This window comes from Syzygium oleosum, unplaced genomic scaffold, assembly GCF_021117445.2.
Source record: "Syzygium oleosum isolate NSW1041296 unplaced genomic scaffold, Sole_v2.1 Sole_v2.09, whole genome shotgun sequence".
NCBI lineage: Eukaryota > Viridiplantae > Streptophyta > Magnoliopsida > Myrtales > Myrtaceae > Syzygium > Syzygium oleosum.
In genome coordinates, this window is record NW_026607493.1 from 1,943,948 (window position 1) to 1,968,147 (window position 24,200).

Consider the following 24,200-nt stretch of genomic DNA (forward strand, 5'->3'; position numbering starts at 1 on the left):
GATTATCAAGAGAGACAATGATGAGCAGGCAAATGAATTGGATTTTTTTCGAATTTTGAGTTATGATGGCAAAGTTTTCTATGACCGAATCGTCAAGGCCACGGAAGGATTTGACTCCAAGTACTATGTGGGTGAAGGAGCATATGGAATCGTTTATAAAGCCGAGATATCGAAGGTCAAACGATTCTTTGTGAAGCAAATCTCTTCATCCCAGGAAGATAGTGAGATTGTTGATTTGATACCATTTGAAAGGGAAATTCAAGCCTTAACAAACTTACGCCATCGCAACATCGTGAAATTTTATGGATTCTGCTCTCATGTCCAACGGTGTTTTTTGGTGTATGAGTACATGGAAAGAGGAAGCTTGAGAACAACTTTGAACGAGGATGAAAGAGCAAAAGAATTTCAGTGGGACAAGAGGGTAAATGTGGTCCGAGGAGTTGCGGATGCATTGTCCTATATGCATCACGAATGTTCACCTCCATTAATTCATCGAGACTTGACCAGTAATAACATTCTATTGGATCGCGATTATGAGGCTCATGTTTCTGATTTTGGCACTGCAAGGCTATTGAGGCCAGATTCATCAAATTGGACTAATATTGCTGGCACCATTGGGTATATTGCTCCAGGTACTTCGTCATTTGTTGAATTTTGATGGGCATTTAGTTTTGGATATCCATTCTATAATCGAACTACCACTAGGTTCTTTAGTTATTTAATCTTCTTATGGAAATTAGTTTACTAATTTAGAGCTTTCAAGTTCAAAGTTGATCAGAAAGCTTCAACGATTTCCCCGATAAGGAAGAGTTGGCAAAAATGCGGAAAAACATCATAAGCGATCCATTTCAAGTATATTAAGTTTGTTTGACCTAAATGATGCTTGTACTTTAAGCATCAAACAAAATCAATTTTGTAAGTTTAGACTAAATAGAAATTTGTACTTGTAATCATCACGTTTTGGGAAGCAATGTTGTCAACATGAATACAGCTTGTGATCGAGCTTTTAAAAAAATATATGATTTCTCCACTTGCAGAGCTGGCTTATTCTACAATTCCTACCGAAAAATGCGATGTGTATAGTTTTGGAATCGTTGCATTAGAGACAATCATGGGAAAGCATCCAGGAGATTATGTCTTTCGGGAATGTTCATTGTTTACCCAAACTGAGTCGCCGATGCTGTTGATGGATGTGTTGGATCAACGTCTCTCACCTTCTAGACTTCAGCTTCAAGAGGCACAAGACGTGGTCTCGATCTCCAAGCTAGCATTTGCGTGCTTGCAAACCGATCCGCGGCTTCGACCGACCATGGCACAAGTCTCGTGTGAGCTTCGCGTTCAAGTACCCCTGGAAATACCACTCTCTGCAGTCAACTTAGAGCAACTTCGCGATCTTAGTGTAAGGAAATTTGGAGCATTCGCAGTAGATGGTGAGTTTTGAATTTACTTTCCACCTGTTAGTTTGTTTGGTTCGAAATAATGATGACCATTGCCTTTTAAATATCTTCTTAGTTCTCAATCATCCCAACCATGTGATTTATGATTTTCACTGCAAAGCCAGCTTCTCCTTGAACGTTACAGAAAAAGTGCGATGTTTATTGTTTAGAGTCGTGGCACCATAAATAATAATGGGAAAGCTTCTGGAGAGATCTTATTTCACAATTATTTAGAATTTTTTCAGAGCAATTAGGAAGTAAATTTGCAAAATGCATTGGATCGACATCTATTGCCCTAGATGTAAAGCCCATGTAGTTTTTGCTTCTGGAAGAGATAATGATACTAGTTATCTGTGAAATTTTATCAAAGTGCAATATGTGAACTTTTAGTTTATTCAATTGAATCACTTTTGACTATATGAGCATTACCATCTCGGAACTTTCAGTTGTTTCAATTTCATACTACAATTAGATCTAACTAATTTCCATATTCAAAAAGCATAAGTTGTACATTCAAACTTATGGAGCCGTTAAACAAGTAAAACTGGACAGATTTTATAATTTCTTATACAGAATCCATTCTCACTTCATTAAGCGTCAAATTTTGGTGTCTTTGAACCATTCTAAATTGACGTTTACTTCAAGCCCATTTCATTATGATAATTGGGTAATGAGAAGATTAACCTGACTGTGTATCTTTACCATTTAAATTGTTGTCAAACCTGTCAAAAGCTGGAGCTGGTTTCAGCATCATCCCTCTTCGGCTCCGCACTCATTATCGCCACCATTGCCTCTACATGTTCGCTTCGTGAAGGTGCCTAAATTTTTCGTAACTCCTCGTTGTTGGACATGTGGGATTCTGCGCATCTCTCTTTCCCGTCTCAATGATTGTCTGCTGGTAGACTTTAAGCTAAGAAATTTCACTTACTCCCGAAATTTGAAAATCTGGACAGCAACAAAAGCAATTAAGTTCAACAAAATCAAGAACTCTCGCTCTTCTTGAGACCTCTACCACCAAGTTACTACACAAAGACACATCATTTTGCGACAGAATCGATGAAGAAATTTCCAAGGTCAGCACCCAAAATCACGGATGCAGCAATTCAGCGATTCTCCCCTCTAACCTGATCCAAATTTGGTTTCACTTTTCCTTCCTTGTTTTCTCTAACGGCCGTATAAGGGGGAAGAGGACGACTTGATGGATTGCCGCTTGTCACTTTTCTCCACTAATTTTTCGTGCCATATAGATTGGCTGGCCACTTTAACTTGGATTTAAAAACAATTTGCAGTTTCTTTCTTTAGGACTCTAATTGCTACAATTATTGTTACTTTGGGCCCGCAAGTTGTAAAATACCCGGGCCGCTTATGCAATTTCCAAACGAGTTTATTTAGGTCCTACGTAGATGAAAAATCAATTTCTATCTCATTCGTGCACTTATCATCACAACCACATAAGACCTCGATTAAGCATCGACGTGCCATTCGGTGTTAAATTTTCGGATATTACACTTGCATTGTATATAGACAGAAAACAGCCCATCTATATCTATACCAAAAACGTGAAGGGCCCTAGCATCTCTCAGTCAAACACGGATACTTGTTTACGAAACAAAAATGTCTATATCAGCGCCGACCGTGCCACATACGACGGTTGGCATCCACGTTAGCGATTTTCAGTCAAAATTAGCCGGATGAACTCAATTGGCTAAACGTAAAAAAAGTTTAGGACTCAAGTGGCATAATTAAAAGGCTTGAGATTGAATTAGCACAAATGCAATGGATTTAAAACTTTTTTGATAATTCTCCTAGTGAATATGTGCGTGGGACTCCAAAATAGGTTTTGAGGCTTACAGTGTCATCTGCTGAATCTTTATGGGAAATTACACGAGTCTACCTTTCACGTTTTTCTTTTCTTTTAAATATTGTAAGAGCAAGAATTGAGCAAGAAGAAAATCACAAGCCATGGTTGGGTAGAGATAAGGTGTGGCCCCTTCTCCGCACTTGATGGAGAATAAAGCCATTAACTATCTTTTTTTGTCTTTTGAGGTTTCTTTTTCGAGCTACTTTTTGCTTCTTTACCCTTTGCCACACAGACCGATAAATCAGAAAATAACTAACCGTTACTTTTTTACTTGCCCCGTGAACGCGCATCGAGGGAAGTAATTAAAACATTACTTCAAATACTTAAAGAAAAAATAAAAAGAAATATCCTGTGTGAAACAATTGAATAGAAATTACAAGTAATTGTCGAGATGACCCTTCTATGGGTTTTTTGTTTAAGAACCAAAAAACTTACAATTGGATTTAGATTACTCAAGAAATAGAATTCCTTAAAAGATATGGAATTTGATTACCTAGGCTCGTCTAATATTAACATTTTTTTTTGGTCGAACGTCTAGTATTAAGATTCAACAGCCACCAATTATAGTGAAATTTATCAAAGGGCCACTCAATTTCCACATACACTTTGGCTGGATACACAGCCTAATATCGTCAATTGAGGGAAATACCGCTTCACAAGCTATCAATTTTTGCAAACTCAGCTTCATCTTCGAGTCCCTTTACCACCTCCCATCTTGCGCTCTCTGGCATCAACTCTTTGAGAAAAAGAACACATCCCATTTCATTTTTCGGAAATGGTTTGTGTCTATTCAAATGCTTTCATTACTGTCAAATTGAAGAGTTCTTGAAAAAGCCAATGGATCAATGAGTGAAAGAAAGAACGATCTCACGAGGGAGAAGGGCAGTTTAGAAATTTAAGCACTATACTGTTAAGAGGCTCGATCCCCGGTCATTGCACTTGTGAAACTAGCACAACCCTTTCGCAAATTATAAACACAAATCTAGAAATATTTTAGCAAATTAAAAGAAAATAAGCAAAACCGGAAGCAAAACATACCCATACAGAACAGGACGTCCCCTGCAGTGGACCAATGGCAGACCAACACCGTTAACGACGGAGCCGAGCCCCATCGCCTCAGCCATGGAGTCTGCCGGCTTTGCGCGGCCACAGATTTGAGGTTGTGCAAGGAGCACAACCTCTGCCGGAGCAATGTGTCCACGGGTCTGTCTTCGTCGCTCCAAAAATCGAGTGAATCGACGGAGCAAAGCTTTGAGACCGTGGCCACGGAGGTGGCCGGCCCTCACTTTACCCCAAATCGCGACTTCAACATAGGTCCCGAGCTCAGTGCAGTGAGAAAAAGAGATGAAGCCGTAGCAGACACTCGAATAGGCAAGCAAATTTTTCAAAGTTAACGTCGGTGCTGGAGTTAATGTCGCCAACGGATTGACGTACGAAGAAGGCTCATGACGATGATGGGTGGGCGACAGCTCGACAATAACGAGCGGCGGTTGGGGCGCGCTCAGCGGCCTGGTCAAGCGTAGGGTGGAGACCAAGAATAGAAAGATTAAAAAGAGAAGGGAAAGAAGAAACAAAAAAAAAAAGAACAAAGGAGAAATCATCTTAACGTCAAGTCTTCCATGTATAATTTTGAACTTGCGCCAGCTGAAATATCGACCCTCAAATCCACCTTCTCTACAAATTTGCTTGACATATAGGTCAAGCATCACGGCGCATGCTGAACAGATAGAAAAATGTAAAGATTTTATCTTGCAATATATCGTCAATGAGAAGGCCCCATTTGCCGGAAAACGATGTACTGCTGTAAAAGGCATTGACCTTGATTGAGGCATCAGGAATGATCTTCCATCTGTAAGTATATCGCCAATCTTGTTAATAATATGTAGACCTAAACAATATCACCTCCCAAAAACCAACCATCCCCCAAATCATGGTTTCTTCCTTATTGTTGTCCAACCGGTCTTCTTCAGGTGTCTTCTTGTTCTTCACACTCTTCTTGGTCGGAAATTAGTTTACTAATTTAGAGCTTTCAAGTTCTATGTTGATCGGAAAGTCTTCTGATATCCCTAATAAGGAAGAATTGGCTAATGACGAAAAACATCATAATTGATCCATTTCAAGGATATTAAGTTCGCATTACCTAAATGACGCTGGTTTTTGAAGCGTCAAACAAAATCCTTTGAAATTTGCCAAAGCATATACTCCCATGCTCAAATCAGTTTTGTCAGTGTAAATTAAGTAGAAATTCGTACTTGTAATCATCATGTAATGGGAAGCAATGTTGTCAACTTGAATATAGCTTGTGATTGAGGTTATAAAAAAATAGGATTTTTCAACTTGCAGAGCTTGCTTATTCTACAATTCCTACCGAAAAGTGCGACGTGTATAGCTTTGGAGTCGTCGCATTAGAGACAATCATGGGAAAGCATCCAGGAGATCATGTGTCTTGGGAATGTTCATCGTCTTCCCAAATTGAGTCACCGATGCTGTTGAAGGATGTGTTGGATCAACGTCTCTCGCCTTCTAGACTTCGTCTTTAAGATGCGCAAGACGTGGTCTCAATTGCCAAGCTAGCATTTGCGTGCTTGCAAGCCGATCCGCGGCTTTGACCGACCATGGGACGAGTCTTGCGTGAGCTTCGCATTCAAGTACCTTTGGAAATGCCACTCTCTGCGGTTAGCTTAGAGCAACTTTGCGATCTCAGTGTCAGGAAATTTGGAGCATTTTTAAGAGATGGTAAGTTTTGAATTTACTTTTCATGTGTTATTTTATTTGGTTCATAATAATGATGACGATGGTATTTTGAATATCTTCTTAGTTCTCACTCATCCCAACCATGTGATTTATGATTTTCACTGCAGAGCAAGCTTCTATTCGAACGTTATAGGAATAGTGTGATCTTTATTGTTTGGAGTAGTGGAACTAGAAATAATTATGGGAATGCTTCTCGGGAGATCTCATCTCACAATTATTTCGAAAATTTTGTAGAGCAATCAAGAAGTGAATTTGCAAATGCATTGGGTCGACATCTATTGCCTTCTTTTAATCGAAATGTAAAGAACTTGTAGTTTTTGCTTCTGGAAGAAATAATGATACTAGTTGTTTGTGAATTTTTATGAAAATGCAGTATGATACTTGAACTTTTAATTAGTTCACTTAAATCACTTTTGACTAATATGCAATGCTATCCCAGAATTTTTAATTGGTTCAGTTCCTTACGATAATTGGATCTACCTAATTTCCAGATTCAATAAACATAAGTTGATCATTCATACTTATGGAGCCATCAAACGTCAAATTAGAATCTTTGAGCCATTCTAAATTGAGGTTTACTTAAGGCCATTTCATTATCTTGGGTAATGAGAAAATTAACCTGACTGTGAGTGTATCTTTACCATTTTCGTTGTTGTCAAACCTGTCAAAGGCTGGAGCTGGTTTCAGCACCATCCCTCTTTGGCTCCGCACTCATTATCGCCCCCGTTGCCTTTGCATGTTCGCTTCATGAAGGTGACTACATATTTCATAACTCCTCGTTATTGGAGATGTGCCACTTATGCAATTTTCCAAACGAGTTTATTTAGGACTTACATCGATAAAAATTAATTTCTATCTCATTCAATTATGTACTCGGACACTTATCATCATACCCACGTATGACCTCAAATAAACGTCAACGTGCCACTCGGTGTTAAAATTTCGGATATTACGCTTGCAGAGTATATAAAGGCATGAAAGATAGAAAACAACCCATCTATATTTATACCAAAAACGCGAAGGGCCCTAGCATCTCTCCATCAAATACAGATGCTCGTTTACGAAATAAAACTCTTTGCCTTTTCACATATTTGACCAACACCAACACGGCGATTAAGTTACGCAGTTAATTGACTTACATTATCGGACTTCTCTACAATCAAATTCCGTGTCAACAGCTCCTGTCAATTGGTACTAGCAGTTTGTGAACTTTTATCGATTTGTAGTGTCATACTTGAATTTTCAATTTTTTCATTTAAATCAGTTTTGACTAATGTGTAATGTCTTCCGAGAACTTTCAGTTGGTCCAATTAGATCCCCTAATATGTTTTCACATGTTTATTGTCATCCTTGCATTAATTAATTTGAATGAACTATGGCATGGACACCAATTCAATAAAACTTGAAATAGCAAAACTATACTACCGTATTTTTTTATACGTGCATTATTCATTAAGAAAACTTGTTCTTTTCTCAACACACACTATCTGCCATTAAGAATTTTAGGTTTTTTGTCCCAAGAAGAGTAAGGATAATGACTTTGAAACCTCTGCGACTAAAATGTTCTAGAAACTTAATTGTTTTCTTTCAAAGCATAGTGAAAAATGAATTACTGCATATTTGAAGAATGAATTACTGATGTTTTTCGGAAATTATAATTAACGAAATTATTCAAGCGTGGTCATTCGAGGTTGGCGTGTGTATTAGTAACATAAAACACTGGATGAAAGGGGGAAGCCTGTCGCCGTCCCCTACTTCACTGGTCTTTCCCCTACGAATCATATCAGGGGCCTCGCAACGGCTCCGTCGAGCCAACCGTGCTCATGGCGAGACGAGACGTTCTACCTGCTGTAATCTAACTGGAAAACTAGAAGCACACGCCCACACAGATAACCAGAATGGATTCCTTGGACTACACCTTGCTGTATGGACATGCCAATGGACTGGTCCTTGTACATACATACGTAATTTAACGGTCAATAAAGAAATTCGTACCCATGGAGACTCTGTTCACCGGGCCACTCACCTATTATATTTACGACATCAAAATGGCATCAATTAGACTTTTTCCATTACTACAGCTTGCACAGGTAAACAGATTGGCATTTGGATTTTCGAATGCAGCACCATGTTTTTTGAAGGTTTAGGACAGGTCGTCATATCCAATGAATAAGACCTCATAAAAATGAATCTACATTGTCAGCACGAGCATTTACAAATCCGCATGACGATCGGTCATTACTAGGAACGTATATTACATTTTCTTTATTACTGGCGATGCACACCAAAATTTTCGTAGATCTATCGTCTCGAAGAGCAAACCTTAGTAAAATTGGACTTTCTAAAGTATGTCAAAGTACAAAGGTTTAGAATGGCCTATCATAACCAAGAAGAAATTAAGAGTCCTTATTTGTTACTGAATAGAAGTTTTATAGTGTGCTTTGGACTCTTTATTTCTTCGTAGATAGATGTTGGTTCATTGACTTTATTAAGCAGTTCCTATTATATCAAATTGATTTTAGAAACACTAGTCCTTAGCCTCGTTAGAATTCGAAGATGAGGTCTTTGCTTTTATCAAAGACAGATGATTCTGGACTTGCCGTACCTTGCTTTTGTGCGTATGTGCACTTATAGATGTGGATGCTTCTTGCGGAAAATATGGTTTGCAGGGCATGTGAATACTTTATGCATTATATTTGTTTTTAGTCATTGTCTACACTTCAGCATGAAATTGATTATGCAGTCGACCGAACTTGCTTCATTGCTATATATTGAGTTCCAGAGACATGTTTGGCTTGCGCAACCACTTGAGTTGGAGATGAGGTAAATATGTGCTGTTTTTTTGTCGATTATATATTTTAAGGGATTACGGTGTCATTGCATCTCTAGTTTTACCCCTAATGCTAATGTCTCTATTGACAGCTATTAAGCTTCAAAGTTTACTCACAAAAACTGGGATGTTATGCCAAAATTGCTGCCAAACGTGTTTTCCTTAAGTTCTTTTCTTCTTGAGATTGAAATTGCAATTGTCATCATTACATAAGGTGAGGATGTTTTTTTTTTGGATAAGTAATAAGCTGAGGTTGCTTGAATGCAAAGAATGGTATATTTGTTGTGCATCTGATATGTGAAAAAAAAATGGTATTGGTTGGTTTGGTTTTGAGTCACCTGTAGCTATGCTCTACATTTCTTAATCCTATTGCTCTTTGACTTATTGAGTGCAATGGCTTAAAATATGATTCATATGCCCAATCCCACTTAGCCGGCTTAGTTGCTGTCGCTGCTGCTGCTGTTCCTGTGGTCGGTCTTTCTGGAGTCAAATTTGGAAAAGATTATTGTTGACACCTATTTTTAATTGCCCAAAATTAATTACACAAAATTTAGGTGTTAATGCCCTTAATTCCTAAACCAAAAAAAATTATTTAGTTTCAATTGCATTGCATATATACATTAGGTTCATTTTACAATATTAGAATATATTTTTCCTCTTTTAATTAAAAAAATTAATTAAAAAAAATCAGATCAGGCCGGGCCAAGGCCGGCCCGACCCGACCCCTTCTTCTTTTCTCCACGCTCGCGCCCGCGGGACTGGGCCCGGCCGGACCCAGCTCAGCCTTTCCTCCTCCTTCCTCGCGCGAGCCGACTCTTCTCTCTGTCTCTCTCTCCCTCACGCGACCACAGACTCGACTCTCTGTCTCTCTCTCCCTCGCGCAGCCGACAGCACGGCCCAACTACTCCTTCCCCGCTCAGCCCGGCCCCTCTCCCTCTCTCCTCTTCTCCTCCCCATTGCCGTGAACACCAAGAGGCAAAGGAGCAGAGCACCCCTCTATGCACCGGCCTAAAACGCCAGCAAAAGTCAAGGATGCAGAAGCAGGCCGGTGTAGGCCATTGAATGAAGAGTTAATGGAGCAGAAGCAAGTGGTCATCGACCATAAAAGACCAGAAAAGAGGAGAGAGACGGTCGGCCACAGAAAGACGGAAAACAGAGCAGAGAGAGAGAAGAAAAAGGGTGAGATCGAGTGAGAAAGTTTTGAACTTTGGCTCTTAGGTTGAAGAAAAAAGCCAAAGGAAGTCTCCCCGTTGAGTCTACGTGACCGGCGATCCCACCAGAAGCAGCTCCGACCGGTGAGTTTTTTCTCGGCTCTCTATTTCCCCTGTTCTACCCTATTTTTGCTTGCACGTAGGCCGGGATTCGCGCCAGCCGTTCCGTGCGAATCCTAGCCCATACCAACCTCGTTCTCAGGCCACACGTCACCGTCGGAGGTGAGTCGCAGCTGTCGGAGCAGGCCGGATCCCCTAAACAGGTCAGTGTTCCTTGTTTTTGGCCATGAGCACCAAGTGTTCAATGAAATGCCTCGGTGAGGCTGTGTTGGTTTTGGTCGCCAGCCGGCGAGCAGATGGTCGGACGGCGAGTTAAATAGCCTGAGAAGGCCTTAGGGTGACCTCTAGGAGCAAGAGCCAGGCCAGAGTTGGCCTGGGTCAGCTGGCAAGATGCCGAATCTAGCCTCGCTGAGGGCCTCGCGTGCTTGAGTCATGCGGGAACCGAGTTGGACTGGGCTTGCAGTGCCGGTCGGACCGGTCTGCAGGCCCTCCTCGACCCGGACCAGCCTTTTTATGGGCTGGGATTTTTTTATTTCCACCGGTTCGGATCCAAAGATCCCACCTGGGTCAACGCCACCGTCCAGCGCTTTGTGATTTTTTTGTTGCGCGTATGGGTTTGGGAGAGCTCAAGTTAAGTCATAGACCTAGACTTAGCGCGTACCAGGTTACGCCATTTTCCCTCCTGAGATGAAAATTTTGGCGGGTCGCAACAATTATAATCGAATTTATCTTCTGGACATTATGTTCGCATAAATATGTGCAGGACATGCAAGGGCTTCTAATCTATACTGCACTTGAGACTTGTGCATAAAAAGACTATCCCAAAAGGGCTAAGACTAGATTGCACTTGATAGTGTTTGTGCTGAAGACTGTTTATTGGCTTCTCTTTCGTTCATTTATGATTGTGGTAATTCCATCCTCCGGAGCTCACCTGCATGTTTTTCCATCTCACTCTGTTGCTTCAATAACTTCAGTGTATTACTTTTCAGTCTTGCTTCTGCTATAAATGTGTGACTAATCCCAGAGGTCCAAAAACTCCGAACAGGACAAGGGTCAAGTAGCTTGGCACAAGTTATGCTTGGTTAGGGATCAATTCATATACAACTTTTTTGTTGCCAGGTTACCTTATATGAGATTGTCTAGAGAAGACATACTTCCTCTATGCCGTAACGGGATAAATTTTACAATGGATGATGTAGAAATAAACCATTGGCAATCACACGGGTTTTCAGTAGTATCTGTTGAGATGAATGCATGTTGGCTTTTCTTGACTGGCTTAAGGCATTCGTTCCTCTCTTGCATTTTTCAGCTTGATATTTAAACGATGCTCCTTTTATTCATCTTTCACAATGAAAAACTTGGAACTTGAAGGAGCTTTGGTTTCTGATTTACGAAGCAGCGACAATTTCTGCTGGAGTCGAACAGCAGAGTAGTGGTTTTCATTTCACGCGTTCTTCAGGTATTTCCAGCAAGCAATCACTTTGTTAGTTCTTGAAATGAGAACAACGTAAAAAGAGCAGAGTTGGACGAAGACAACCACGTCTTCTATTGTTATTGCCTATGGGCATATTGCAACATAATTCATTAGTTAAATAGGGAACAAGGTTAATTTGATTATGCTATTGAGTCCTTTTCTTCCCTGTTTGTTCTTTTCAGGCTTATCTCGGTGGAGTCTACTTGCGGTGCCCATCACCCAAATCTTCTCTAAGTTGATCTACTACATTATTCATGCTCGGGAGACGACCGATGTATTGATAAGATTGATTTTTATCTATTCATATCCATATCATCTTTTAAGGGAGAGATATCCTTTTTAGCGTGTACTTTTTTTTTGGGTCAGATTTTTGTGTCTATGGTAATCTATATGAAAACTTTAAATATTTTTGTCATCCATAATTTATTCAAAGATTAAAATCATAAAACGGTCTAGAAAACTACACATTACTTTTTAAATGGACAAACTACCCATTAGCTAAAAAGGGAAAAACTATTGAAATTTCCACTCAAAATAAAAATTACTCATACTCATACTCATTTTTTACAGAACAGTTTGGCTAGCATAATGGTGCAGTTATCTTAATTTTTGATGGTGCTGTTGTGGCCGCACATTTGAATTCATAAGAGATGGGCTCTCGTTTCCAAGGGATGAGATCCTTCTGTTTAATATAAATATATCAAATTCAAGTGATATTATTTGAGCAATAAAAGTTCATATATAAGAAATTGCACTGCCACTTGTAAATGGTGGGTATTCTTTATATCGTAAACCATTAATATACAACGGTAGAACATTTTTTTAATGGTTTAGAAATTGAAATACAAGTAAGCTCCATGAGAACAAGAAAATTCAGTTTCCCTTGATTTTGGTCGCAAGAAAATAACTGATGCTTGATATTGATTTTAGGAGGAATTTAACAATACATATATATTTTTTTAGTAAAAACGTGCTTATGTTTTTCTTCTTTTTACAGTCTCTTTCCAAAAGGATGGAGTTCATACTGAAGGCTATTTGATTGATGGAATGATGATAGCGGTCAAGAAGATGAGACGAATAATTCGGCTTGGTTAGCAAGCATTTGTTTTTGTTTCAAAGAATTAAGAGTTTTGTTTCAAAAAATTTGAGGCTTATAGTGCCATTCAGCTGAATTTTCGTGGGAAATTACGCGATTTAACCTCTTATGAAAGCTCCAGTTGTCAATCAAAACTTGCGGACCATAAAGGGTTACATCATATACGACTTTCAAGTGTGGTCGTGAGCTATTTTAGCCTATTTGTTAGGCATTTTTATTGTATAGATTTCTTCCTAGTATAGAATCCTTCCTATTGTATATCTCCTAATTAGGGTTGTCATATGTCCTATATATATAACAGGATTGAGCATTGTAAATGTACATAAAATATATTCATTGAATAGAAAAAGGAGAGTCTTTTCCTACATGGTATCAAAGCCCTAGGGTTTGATCCTTGGGGTACTGTACGTCAATCATCGACTACGGCGCCGACGTGCGTCTTTCCCGATCTTCTTCATCGCAATTCAGTTTGCGAATCTGATCTCATGGCCGACGAACAGTCGAGTGTTACAATCCGACCAAGCGGATGCTAGCGCCTGCTGCTACTTGCCATCCCGGCGAGACCGACCGTTGCGATGAAGCGGCTCTTGACCCAGCGAGCCGCGCTGCCGCGCGTTGAACCTCCTGTTGCACCGATTGCTGTCAAGCTTGATGGCAAAAATTATGGCGTATGGTCCCAGGTTGTTGAGATGTATGTCTCGGGCAAAGACAAACTGGGTTATTTGAATGGTGATTCTCCTGAGCCCCCTCCTACAGATCCATCTTTTAGACAATGGAAGACCGATGATTCTACGGTGAAAGGTTGGCTTATCAATTCTATAGACCCAGCCTTGATACCAAACTTTATTCGGTTTTCCTACTGCCAGAGCCGTATGGGATGCTGTGGCAACGACCTTTTTGGATGGATCTGACACCTCCCAAATCTATGATATTAAGAGGCAGGTTTCTCGATTGAAGCAAGGCGGTGGACCCATCGAGAAATATTACAATGATCTTCAAGGGCTCTGGCGTGAGATTGATTTCCGCCGTCCTAATCCTATGCAATGTCCGGCCGATATTCTGAGGTACAATGCCATTGTTCATGAAGATCGAGTTTATACTTTTTTGGATGGTCTCGATGACCGCCTGGATAATGTTCGTGCTGATGTTATGAAGATGGATCCGTTTCCCACTATTGAGCAAGCTTATGCCCGAGTCAGGCGAGAGGATATGCGCCAATCTGTCGTGCTCTCCACTCCTGTCGAGGTCACCTCTGGTTCCGCCATGGTGTCACAGCGGGGCAAGGGTGATCAGTTAGTGCTTTCTGCCCGGGGACCTCGCCCTAAACCTGGTATGCCAATTCAATCGAGGGATGCTCTCACTTTGTGGGAATCCTAAACATATAGCAAGCATCTTGTTTTAAACTTGCATGGTTATCCAGATTGGTGGGATGATTTTCGAGACCAAGAAGAAGAAACAGGGCTCCCAAAAAGGGCGGAATGGAGGGCAAGCCTCCTTAGTGACTAGCGGCTTGTCATTAATTCCCATGGAGACTGAATCTGCTAATGCCGAATCTCTTGAAGGTAATTGTGGGTTTGTCTTTGCTAATGGACATGGTGATGGTCATCATGGGTGGATAATTGATTCTGGCGCTACAGATCATATGACTCCGGAATCTGGTGATCTTCTTACATCTACTACACCACGTCGAGATCATATTTACAATGCTAATGGATATAGCTTTCCTGTGACGGCTGCTGGGCGTGTGTCTGTCACGCCTTCTCTCTCTCTCTATCTCATACCTTGCTTGTTCCTTCATTGTCTAATCGTCTGTTATCAGTTGGACAGCTTACTAGTGAGTTGAACTGTGTTGTGCTTATGTACCCTGATTTTTGCCTGTTTCAGGACATTCTCACGAAGGAGATTATTGGGCGTGGTACTAAGAGGGAGGGGCTGTATTTCGTGGATGAAATTACTTCTGGACGGACCTATCATTCTCGTGGACAGTTAGCTCAAGAGAAGGAACTTTGGTTATGGCACCGTCAGTTAGGTCACCCATCTTTTGGGTATTTACGGCATTTGTTTCCCAAGTTATTTCATGATCTATCGAACTCTAGTTTTCAGTGTGATACATGTATTTTGGCAAAGAGCCATCGCACTTGTTTTCCTCCCAGTTTGAATATAAGTTCTGCTCCTTTTTCCTTAATCATTCTGATGTATGGGGTGCGTCTCCTATTACTACTGTATCTGGGTTTAGATGGTTTATCATCTTTGTTGATGATTGCGCACGTATGACTTGGCTATATTTGATGAAACATAAGAATGAGGCTGAAGCTATCTTTCGGACTTTTCACTGTATGATTCAGACTCAGTTTGGGGCCAAACTTCAGGTTCTCAGGTCTGATAATGGTGGCGAATACTTAAGTAAACCTCTTGCAACTTATTTTCAAGAACATGGTTTGATACATGAAACTTCTTGCCCTCAAACTCCTCAGCAGAATGGTGTTGCTGAGCGCAAGAATCGCCATCTTCTTGAACCACTCGAGCACTCTTGGAGGGTAGCCATGTTCCCCATCGTTTTTGGGATTCTGCCGTAGTCACAGCTGCTTATTTGTTGAATCGCATGCCTTCCCGCATTCTGAGCTATCGTACGCCAATGCAAGCACTTGCTGCCCATGTGTCTCTTCCTTCGGTTCTTACATTGCCTCCTAAGGTGTTTGGGTGTGTCGCTTATGTCCATCTTCACAAAAATCAGCGGACCAAACTTGACCCTTGTGCAGTCAAATGTGTGTTTCTTGGTTATGGCCCTTCTCAGAAAGGGTATCGGTGTTATGATCTTGCCGAGAAGCGCATGTATGTCACCATGAATGAAACATTTATTGAGACGGAGTCCTATTTTCCTTCCCCCCAGTGTCTTGTTCAGGGGGAGACTAGTTGTAGAACCAGACATTGGTGGGAGGTAGGAATTGCAGGAGCGACGGATGGGTGCGCACGTGATTTTGAGGTTGCACGTGATTCTGAGGCTGCTGAGGCTGAAGATTTTGAGCTACTGCCGCATGATTCTGAGGATGCACGACCAGACAACACTAAATTACGGCATGGGTCCGAACAGGTGTCAACAGATGCACAGCTGCAACTGTCAACAGATGCACAGCTGCAACTGTCAACAGCCCTCCTTGTCTTCGCCCTCTTCGCCCTCTTTAGTACCATTCCAAGCTCTTGAGAATGTACCTGAGGTAAGTACTTCTACTGTACTTGATTCTTTTGAAGATACTGATGTGCTTACTGGTTATAAGCTACCCGATAGGCATAATAGGGGTAAACTGCCGAATCGATATTCTCCGGATGTAGAGGACCGCCGGTCTCGATACCCTATTGCAGACTATGTGTCTGCCAAGAGGCTGTCCACACCACTACAAGCCTTCGTGTGTACGATTTCCTCAGTTCAAGTTCCAAACAGGGTTGAAGAAGCCATGAAGGATCCGAAATGGCTTCAAGCGATGGAGGCAGAGATGGAGGCGTTGGAGAAAAATCGAACTTGGAAACTTGTGGAACTACCAAAGGATAAAAAGCCGGTTGGATGTAGGTGGGTGTTCACAGTCAAACATAAGGCGGACGGCACTATTGAGAGGTATAAGGCGCGACCGGTAGCTAAAGGGTATACACGAGACTTATGGGGTGGATTATCGGGAAACATTCTCTCCAGGTTGCAAAGTTAGACACTATAAGAGTGTTGTTATCTCTGGCTGCAAACTTGGACTGGCCTTTGCATCAATTTGATGTGAAGAATGCTTTCTTCATGGAGATTTAGAGGAGGAGATCTATATGGAGCTTCCACCTGGATACAGATGTGCAGATAAGCCAAACATGGTCTGTAAGCTGGAAAGATCATTGTATGGGTTGAAGCAGTCCCCTCGTGCATGGTTTGGTCGCTTTAGCTCAGCTATGAAAGGGTATGGATACTCCCAAAGTAACTCAGATCATACATTGTTCTTAAAAGGTGCTCAAGGAAGAATGACAGCTCTTATCATATATGTAGACGACATGATTATTACAAGCAATGATAGTGCAGAGATTATGAGACTGCAAAAATTATTATCAAGGGAGTTTGAGATGAAGAACTTGGGAGGTTTGAAATATTTCCTGGGAATCGAGGTTGCTAGGTCGAAGGAAGGGATTTACTTTTCTCAGCGGAAGTATGTTCTTGATCTTTTGACCGAAGTTGGCATGCTAGATTGTAAGCCTGCAGACACTCCTATGGTACAAAACTGTAAGCTTGGAGAGTACCCTGATCAAACGCCTACTAATAAAGAGAAATACCAAAGGTTAGTAGGTCGATTGATTTACTTATCACATACACGTCCTGATATTGCTCATGCAGTAAGTGTGGTGAGTCAGTTCATGCATGCACCTAGTGAGGGTCATATGAGTGCTGTGTGGCGCATCATTCGATATTTGAAGTCAGCCCCAGGAAAGGGGTTGCTATTTGCAAAGAATGGCCACCTTGAAATAGAAGGTTACACAGATGCAGATTGGGCTAGAAGTGTGACAGACAGGAGGTCTACATCAGGGTATCTTACATTTGTGGGAGGCAACCTTGTTACATGGAGAAGTAAGAAACAAAAGGTTGTAGCTCGGTCTAGTGCAGAAGCTGAATTCAGAGGTGTAGCAAAGGGGTTATGCGAACTTCTATGGCTTCGAAAGCTGCTAACTGAGCTCGGGTATCCACCAGGTTTGGAAATCAAATTGTTTTGTGATAATAAAGCAGCCATAAATATTGCTCATAATCCAGTTCAGCATGATAGAACCAAACATGTGGAGATTGACAGACATTTCATCAAAGAGAATTTGGAGGCAAAAGTGATCCAGTTACCATTTGTCAAGTCTGAAGACCAGTTAGCTGATATATTGACAAAGGCTCTGTCAAGTAGAGAATTTCATTGCTCACTTATCAAGTTGGGTATCAAAGACATCTTTGCACCTACTTGAGGGGGAGTGTGGTCGTGAGCTATTTTAGCCTATTTATTAGGCATTTTTATTGTATAGATTTCTTCCTAGTATAGAATCCTTCCTATTGTATATCTCCTAATTAGGGTTGTCATATGTCCTATATATATAACAGGATTAAGCATTGTAAATGTACAGAAAATATATTCATTGAATAGAAAAAGGAGAGTCTTTTCCTACATCAAGCTCTTTCTTTTCTTTGAAATATTGTAAGAGTAAGAATCGGGCTCTTCTTTTCTTTGAAATATTGTAAGAGCAAGAATCGGGCAAGAAGAAAATCACAAAGCGATGGACGGTGTGCATCTGTCCGTGACTTTCAAGCTCTTCTCTTCACCGCGCTTGATGAAGAAGAAAGCCATTCACCATCTTTTCCGAGCAACTTTTTGCTTTTCTTTTGCCCGTACAGACTCATATAGAGAATGTTATGGACCACGGTTGAACCTCGATCATCCGGATCAATTCACACGAAAGATATTAGTTTAGAAATTCATAGCTCAATACATTAACAGAACTAAATTTCCTCATCTATTGAAAACCTTTATATGGTGATAGATGGTGATCTTGTTTGGGGTGCGTTTCACCGGAATTTCTTCCGGCCATGGTTAGGTTGCATAAAAAATGTTCTGAATTTGTTTGTGTCCTAGAGGTTGCAACGATTGAAGAATGATGTGCACCGACCTTTGAGCCTATCTGTATTATCACTGTTGTTTGTGCAAATTGCCTGGATTTGCTTGTCTTGTATGCTCTTGGGATCTATGGCGAGGGAGCGGAACCTCCATGAATACAACTGTTTTAATGCGGGAGTCAGGTCCCTGTGAACTTTTCAATTTCAATCGTCTTGATGATGGATCTGCTATTCGGATTTCAAAGAACGATTTTGGTTATCTTGTTGTTTGGTCGCCAAGGTTGTGTCTTTAGTATCGAATTGCAAAAAGCGATGATACACTTTGAGCTATTCACGTATAGTTTTTCTAATAACAACTCTTCAATTAGATCATCTATGGTGGTTCCCTGAGGACTGTCTTTGAGCATCTGGCGGACCGTGCTAAACCTAGACTAAATCCAATCTCGTAGGGTGATACCTTGTCAATTACTGCAGCTATTGGCTTTTCCTTCTAGGACGCATCAGCTCGATTCAATCTCCATTGAATTTGATTACACTTAACACATAAAAGCTTAAATAATTAAGCATATGCAAATCTAATAGAAAATTTTGATGATTATAATCATAGTTAACACATAACATAGAACGTGTCAATTAGATCGAGTTTTTAATAGACTTGTTTAGAATATGCTGTTATTTTTTTATCTGAGCGTATGCTTGTCAATTGGGAATAACTTTGTGATCGGATGAGTTAGTCATCTGGTTTCTTGGAAAGGACTTTGTGGTGCATGAAAGGTCGTTGTTCTCCTTGGAAAATGACGACAGTCATGCAAGCAATTTCCTTTACGGAACACGTGGCTTGCTTAGCACGCATTGGTTTTTTGTTTCAAAGAATTGAGAGAGTTTTGTCTTTTAACGGCCAATGATTAAACCATATGAGGTGAGGACTGCTATGTGGTGGGAATTCGCTTGGAAAAAATCGACGCTTATAGTGTCATTCAGCTGAATTTTCTTGGGGTTAACTCTTATGAAAGCTCCACTTGTCAATCAAAACTTGCGGACCATAAAGAGTTACATCATATAAGACTTTCAAGGTCTTTACATCATATATTACTTTCGAGGTCTTCTTTTCTTGGAAATATTGTAAGAGTAAGAATCAGGCAAGAAAAAAATCACAAAGCGATGGACGGTGTGCATCTGTCCATGCGTTTACATCAAATATGACTTTCAAGTCCTTCTCACCGCAATTGATGAAGAAGAAAGTCATTCACCATCTTTTCCATCTTTTGGGGGTTTTTTTCCGAGAAACTTTTTTACTTTTCTTTTGCCCTACAGACTGATGAAGAGAAAGTTATGTTGAACCTTGATCATCCGGATCAATCCACACGAAAGAGATTAATTGGATATTCATGGCTCAATACATTAACATAACTAAATTTCTTCATCAATTGAGAACCTTTATGTGGTCGTAGATGGTGATCATGTTTGGGGCCGGCGAGGGCCGCCAAGCCCTCACCTGGCCAGATCAACGCCCTCGCCGGATCTGGGTGAGGGCCGCCAAGCCCTCGCCTAGCTAGATCTGGCGAGGGCGTCGCGACCCTCATCGAGATTCGGCGAGGGTCGCGATGCCCTCGCCCAGAGCCAGCAAGGGTTGGCCGACCCTCGCCCAGAGCCGGCGAGGGTCGGCCGGCCACCCTCACCAGCCCTAATTTCAGAACCAGAAAAGAGAGAGAGAGAGAGAGAGAGAGAGAGAGAGAGAGAGAGAGAGAGAGAGAGAGAGAGAGAGAGAGAGAGAGAGAAGGAAAAAAAAAGAAGAACAAAAATCATAATTTATTAAAATATTAATTTAAAATGTCCACGTCAGCGTCACGTGGCCGTCCGGCGTCTACGTCAGCGATTTCTGGCCAAAATTGGCTAGATAAACTTAATTGGCAAGAAATGAAAAGGTTTAGGACTCAATTGGCAAAATTAAAAGGTTTATGACTGAATTTGCAAAAGTGCAATAGGTTTAGAACTTTTTGGACAATTTTCCCTCGTTATGTATATCTCGTAACGATTATCGCTTGATTTTTTCTATCTAGAAGTAGGCATAAGATTCGCATGAACGCATTCATTGAGTTTGAGAGGGAATGGATGACCACAGACTTCCCTTTTTTTACACCATGAATAACACAAGAAGAAACCTACAAAGACTCCAATTGGATTGGCCGCTTTCTAAGGTAATTGGAAATGGCACGCGCGTTGATGCGGAAAAAATTAAAATTTTTGTATAGTACTTTTCTTATTGTAAAGATTATTTTAATTTTGTGATTTTTATATAAACTGAATGTGTTTGTATAAATTTATATAATCAAAGGTGAAAACATAATGACACGTGGGATCTCACATGCCGTGACCTATTTCGGAAAGGTTCGTGTCGATTCCCTTGCTTTTATTTCTGTCAAACTGAAGAGTTCATAACAAAGCCCCCAGAAAAAGGGAAGCCAAAGATTTTGTTTTGCCCCATCACCATCAGGAAATCACAATTTTAACAAGCCAATGAATGGATGAAAGATTTTTAGAGTTTTTTTTTAAATATTTGAAATTTTTTATCACTCAAATAATTAAAAGAGAATCCGATTCCACGAATCAAATTACTTGGAACGAAAATCTGTGTAGGAATCATTATCAATGGACTTGGCATCAACTCAAAGACTTGAGCAAGATGAGAAGACTCACGAATGGACCTAAATAACTAGTGGTTCAAGAATACCGACACTCAAATCGGCCATTTTCCACCGATTCCCTTGACATGTCAATTTCAATGAAGACTTGGAAAAGTAAGTCAAGCATGCTTGTCTTGAGAGCAAAATACACGCTAAACTGATTGAAAAAGGAAAAGATATAATGTTTCAATGAAAAATTTTCTTTGAAGTGTCTACTTTGAATCCTTCCGTTGATTTTGGTCCTCTCGCTTAGAACTAATATTTATGGAACTATCATTTTCATCCGACTCTTCTTTACATAATACTGTCTTGATTTTTCCGTTAATTAATTTCCATGGAACTTGTCTCAATACTATGATACAATAATGTGTAGTCTAATATGGGATTATTTATCGTTTTTCACCTATCAATAGGAGATGAGCAAATCGATAAATTGTATAGGCACAGACAACCATGAGGGGGATGAGTTCGTAATCTACGGAAACTTCAAAAATTTTCGAGTGAAGACCGTGCATTGGTGTTGTAGAGACAATAGTGCACATACAAAACGGTGATCTTATATCAATGAAATATAAAGGAGTTTAAGATATAGAAGAATTGCGAAGCATACCTGTCTTGGTTTGGCCTATCCACCTGGCTTACTCCACTCTCCTAGCTCTAACGGTCCAAATAAACATTGGAATCCGCTATATAATCTTTGAGATATTACTGCATCTGAGGATGCTCCCTTCTACTTGTAGCTTTGCTTCTACATATAATTTGTAGAACTTGTTGAAAATGTTTTTCTACATATCATGTCACCAGTTTGTGTGCCTACAATTACTCTCGAATATTTAAAGATTATAACAGAGGATAGGAGTACAACAGTAAGCGATCGATTCACGTAACATGAGGATAATGTTTTTGGTAGTTTGGCATAGTAGCTCAGCAGCAATGAATTTGCATGATGGTTATTGATTGATGACTCGATGGTTCTTGCCTTTTGAGCGGCCAAAAGCAAGTCGGAAGTTTAGAAACGCGGGTGGAGAGCACCTAATAATTTTCTTCGGAATAGACAGCAATCTTTGCTAGGCAAGTTCGACATGGGGCAATCTTGCAGTGTATCTCTTGCTTTCCATTTTTCTTTTGCTAGGAATATAATATCTATCTCTTCCATCCCTTGGATGGTTGTAATCGATAATTTGATCACTAGCACGATTTACTCGTATTGATACATCAATCGCGGATGGCCATGACCATCCAATGCATACATCGACCATGTGGGAATAGATATGCACATACTAGTATTAACTAACAATCAAAGTGTCGTGGCCATCCAATGCATACATCGACCATGTGGGAATAGATATGCACATACTAGTATTAAGTAACAATCAAAGTGCGGTCCTGGACGAGAAATTACTTGATGCACGAGCAAATGTAATCTTCTCTATGGTATGACATTCATCATGGTGATTTAATCCGGCAATCGCTCGATGAAACTACTATATAAGAAAGATTATGTTAAGTAAGCAGCTAATGCGTGCAAAGAACCTACATGGGACCCAATTGAAATTCATAATTTTTTACTGAACCGAATTCAATTCGTAAGGGAGAGAAGGTACTATAGTCTGGAAATGAGACAAAAGGCAAGCTGAAATGTGTGGCCACATACTTGCATCATCATTCATCCGATGGCATCGACTATCACACTCTGATAGACTCGCGTCGACCAATGACCTGAGCAAATCAATAATTTGTCGTTTGAACATACCGACACTCAAATCGCTGGTTTTTCCGTAGATTCGCTTGACTATATCGGTCAATTTTAAAGTAAGTCGAGCATGGAAATTGAAAATGATCTAGATCCCATAAAATGCCCTCTCGGCCTGAAGAGCAAGATAACTACTACGATTGAGATTCATCATTTTGTGCTGTTTACTCATCATCCCCATACGTCTGAATGTGCGCTAAAATAAAATAAAAAAAAGGGAAAGATTTATCTCGCAATATATTGTCAATGAGGAAAAAAATTCTTCAGAACAAGGCCCCATTTGCCCCTTCATTCGATGGCACTTGAAGCCCACAGGTGGAGAAACTTTTCGCTAGCTACATGGATGACAGTGAACATGTGAAAGTAAAATAGACCTTGCTAATGAGTGCCCTTTGAAACACTTGTTAAACATGTTTAATGTAGAAGCATTCGATTTTCGAATGATTAATTGTGCATGTCACAGAGATAGTCAGTGCATTAGAATTTGTAACATTTTGTTATTTTGTTACTTAACAAGTGCCTTATGCACATTGTTCAAATAAAATCCAAGTAAAATTCATTCTTGTGCAAGCAGAGCATCAACCTAGTATCCCACGAAGTTGAGCCATATAGCATGCTTACATATGGGGAAAAGTACCAAAAAAGTCATAAACCTATTGCATTGGTACCAATTCAGTCCTAAATTTTTTAATTGGACCAATTTAGTCCTAAACATTTTTGCATTGATACCAATTCAATCCATCAGGCCAATTTAGGCCGGAAATTGCTAACGTGGACGCCGGTGGTCCTACGTGGCACCACCGATGCTGATATGGACAAATTTTATAATTTTTTAATATATTTTTCAGATTTTTTAAATATATATTTTTTTCTCTTTTCTTTTCCTTCTTTTTTCTTTTTTTAGAAACCAGTGACCGACGAGGTCGCCGGCTGATCATCGTTGGCCACAAGCGAGGGCCGGCGACCCTCGTCTAGATCCAGGCGAGGGGCGGCGATGCCTTCGCCGGCCACAAGCGAGGGCCACCATGCCCTCGCCTAGTCTGGGCGAGGGCGTCGCCGCCCCTCGCCTAGTCTGGGTGAAGGCGTCACCGCCCCTCGCCTGGATTTGGACGAGGGCGACGGCCCTTGTCCGTGGTCAACGAGGGCATGGCAGCCCTCGCCCAGACCATGCGAGGGTCGCCGGCCCTCGCCTGTGGCCGGCGATGGTCGGGTGACAACCTCGCCGACCATCGGTTTCCAAAAAAAGAAAAAAGAAGGAAAATAAAAGAGAAAAAAAAATTATAAATCTGAAAAAATTATAAATTTTGTTCACGTCAACATTGGCGATGCCACGTAGGATCGCTGGCGTCCACGTCAGCGATTTCCGGCCTAAATTGGCCGGATGAACTGAATTGGTACCAATGCGAAAAGGTTTGGGACTAAATTGGTCC

General features: G+C 40.6%; 2 protein-coding genes across 2 annotated transcripts; both read left to right on the top strand.

Annotated features, from left to right (window-relative positions):
* Positions 1-211: 211 nt before the first annotated feature.
* On the top strand, positions 212-1,632 carry LOC130138880 (MDIS1-interacting receptor like kinase 2-like). Its single transcript, XM_056314358.1, has 2 exons — positions 212-632; positions 1,038-1,632. The coding sequence occupies exons 1-2, from the start codon at positions 350-352 to the stop codon at positions 1,439-1,441; spliced, it is 687 nt and encodes a 228-aa protein (XP_056170333.1). The 5' UTR covers positions 212-349; the 3' UTR covers positions 1,442-1,632.
* An 11,665-nt stretch (positions 1,633-13,297) lies between these two features.
* Positions 13,298-15,298, top strand: LOC130138917 (uncharacterized). The gene is made up of 5 exons (XM_056314503.1): positions 13,298-13,516; positions 13,659-13,988; positions 14,143-14,448; positions 14,607-14,767; positions 14,959-15,298. Exons 1-5 carry the CDS (start codon positions 13,298-13,300, stop codon positions 15,296-15,298), a joined length of 1,356 nt encoding a protein of 451 aa, XP_056170478.1.
* Positions 15,299-24,200: the final 8,902 nt, after the last annotated feature.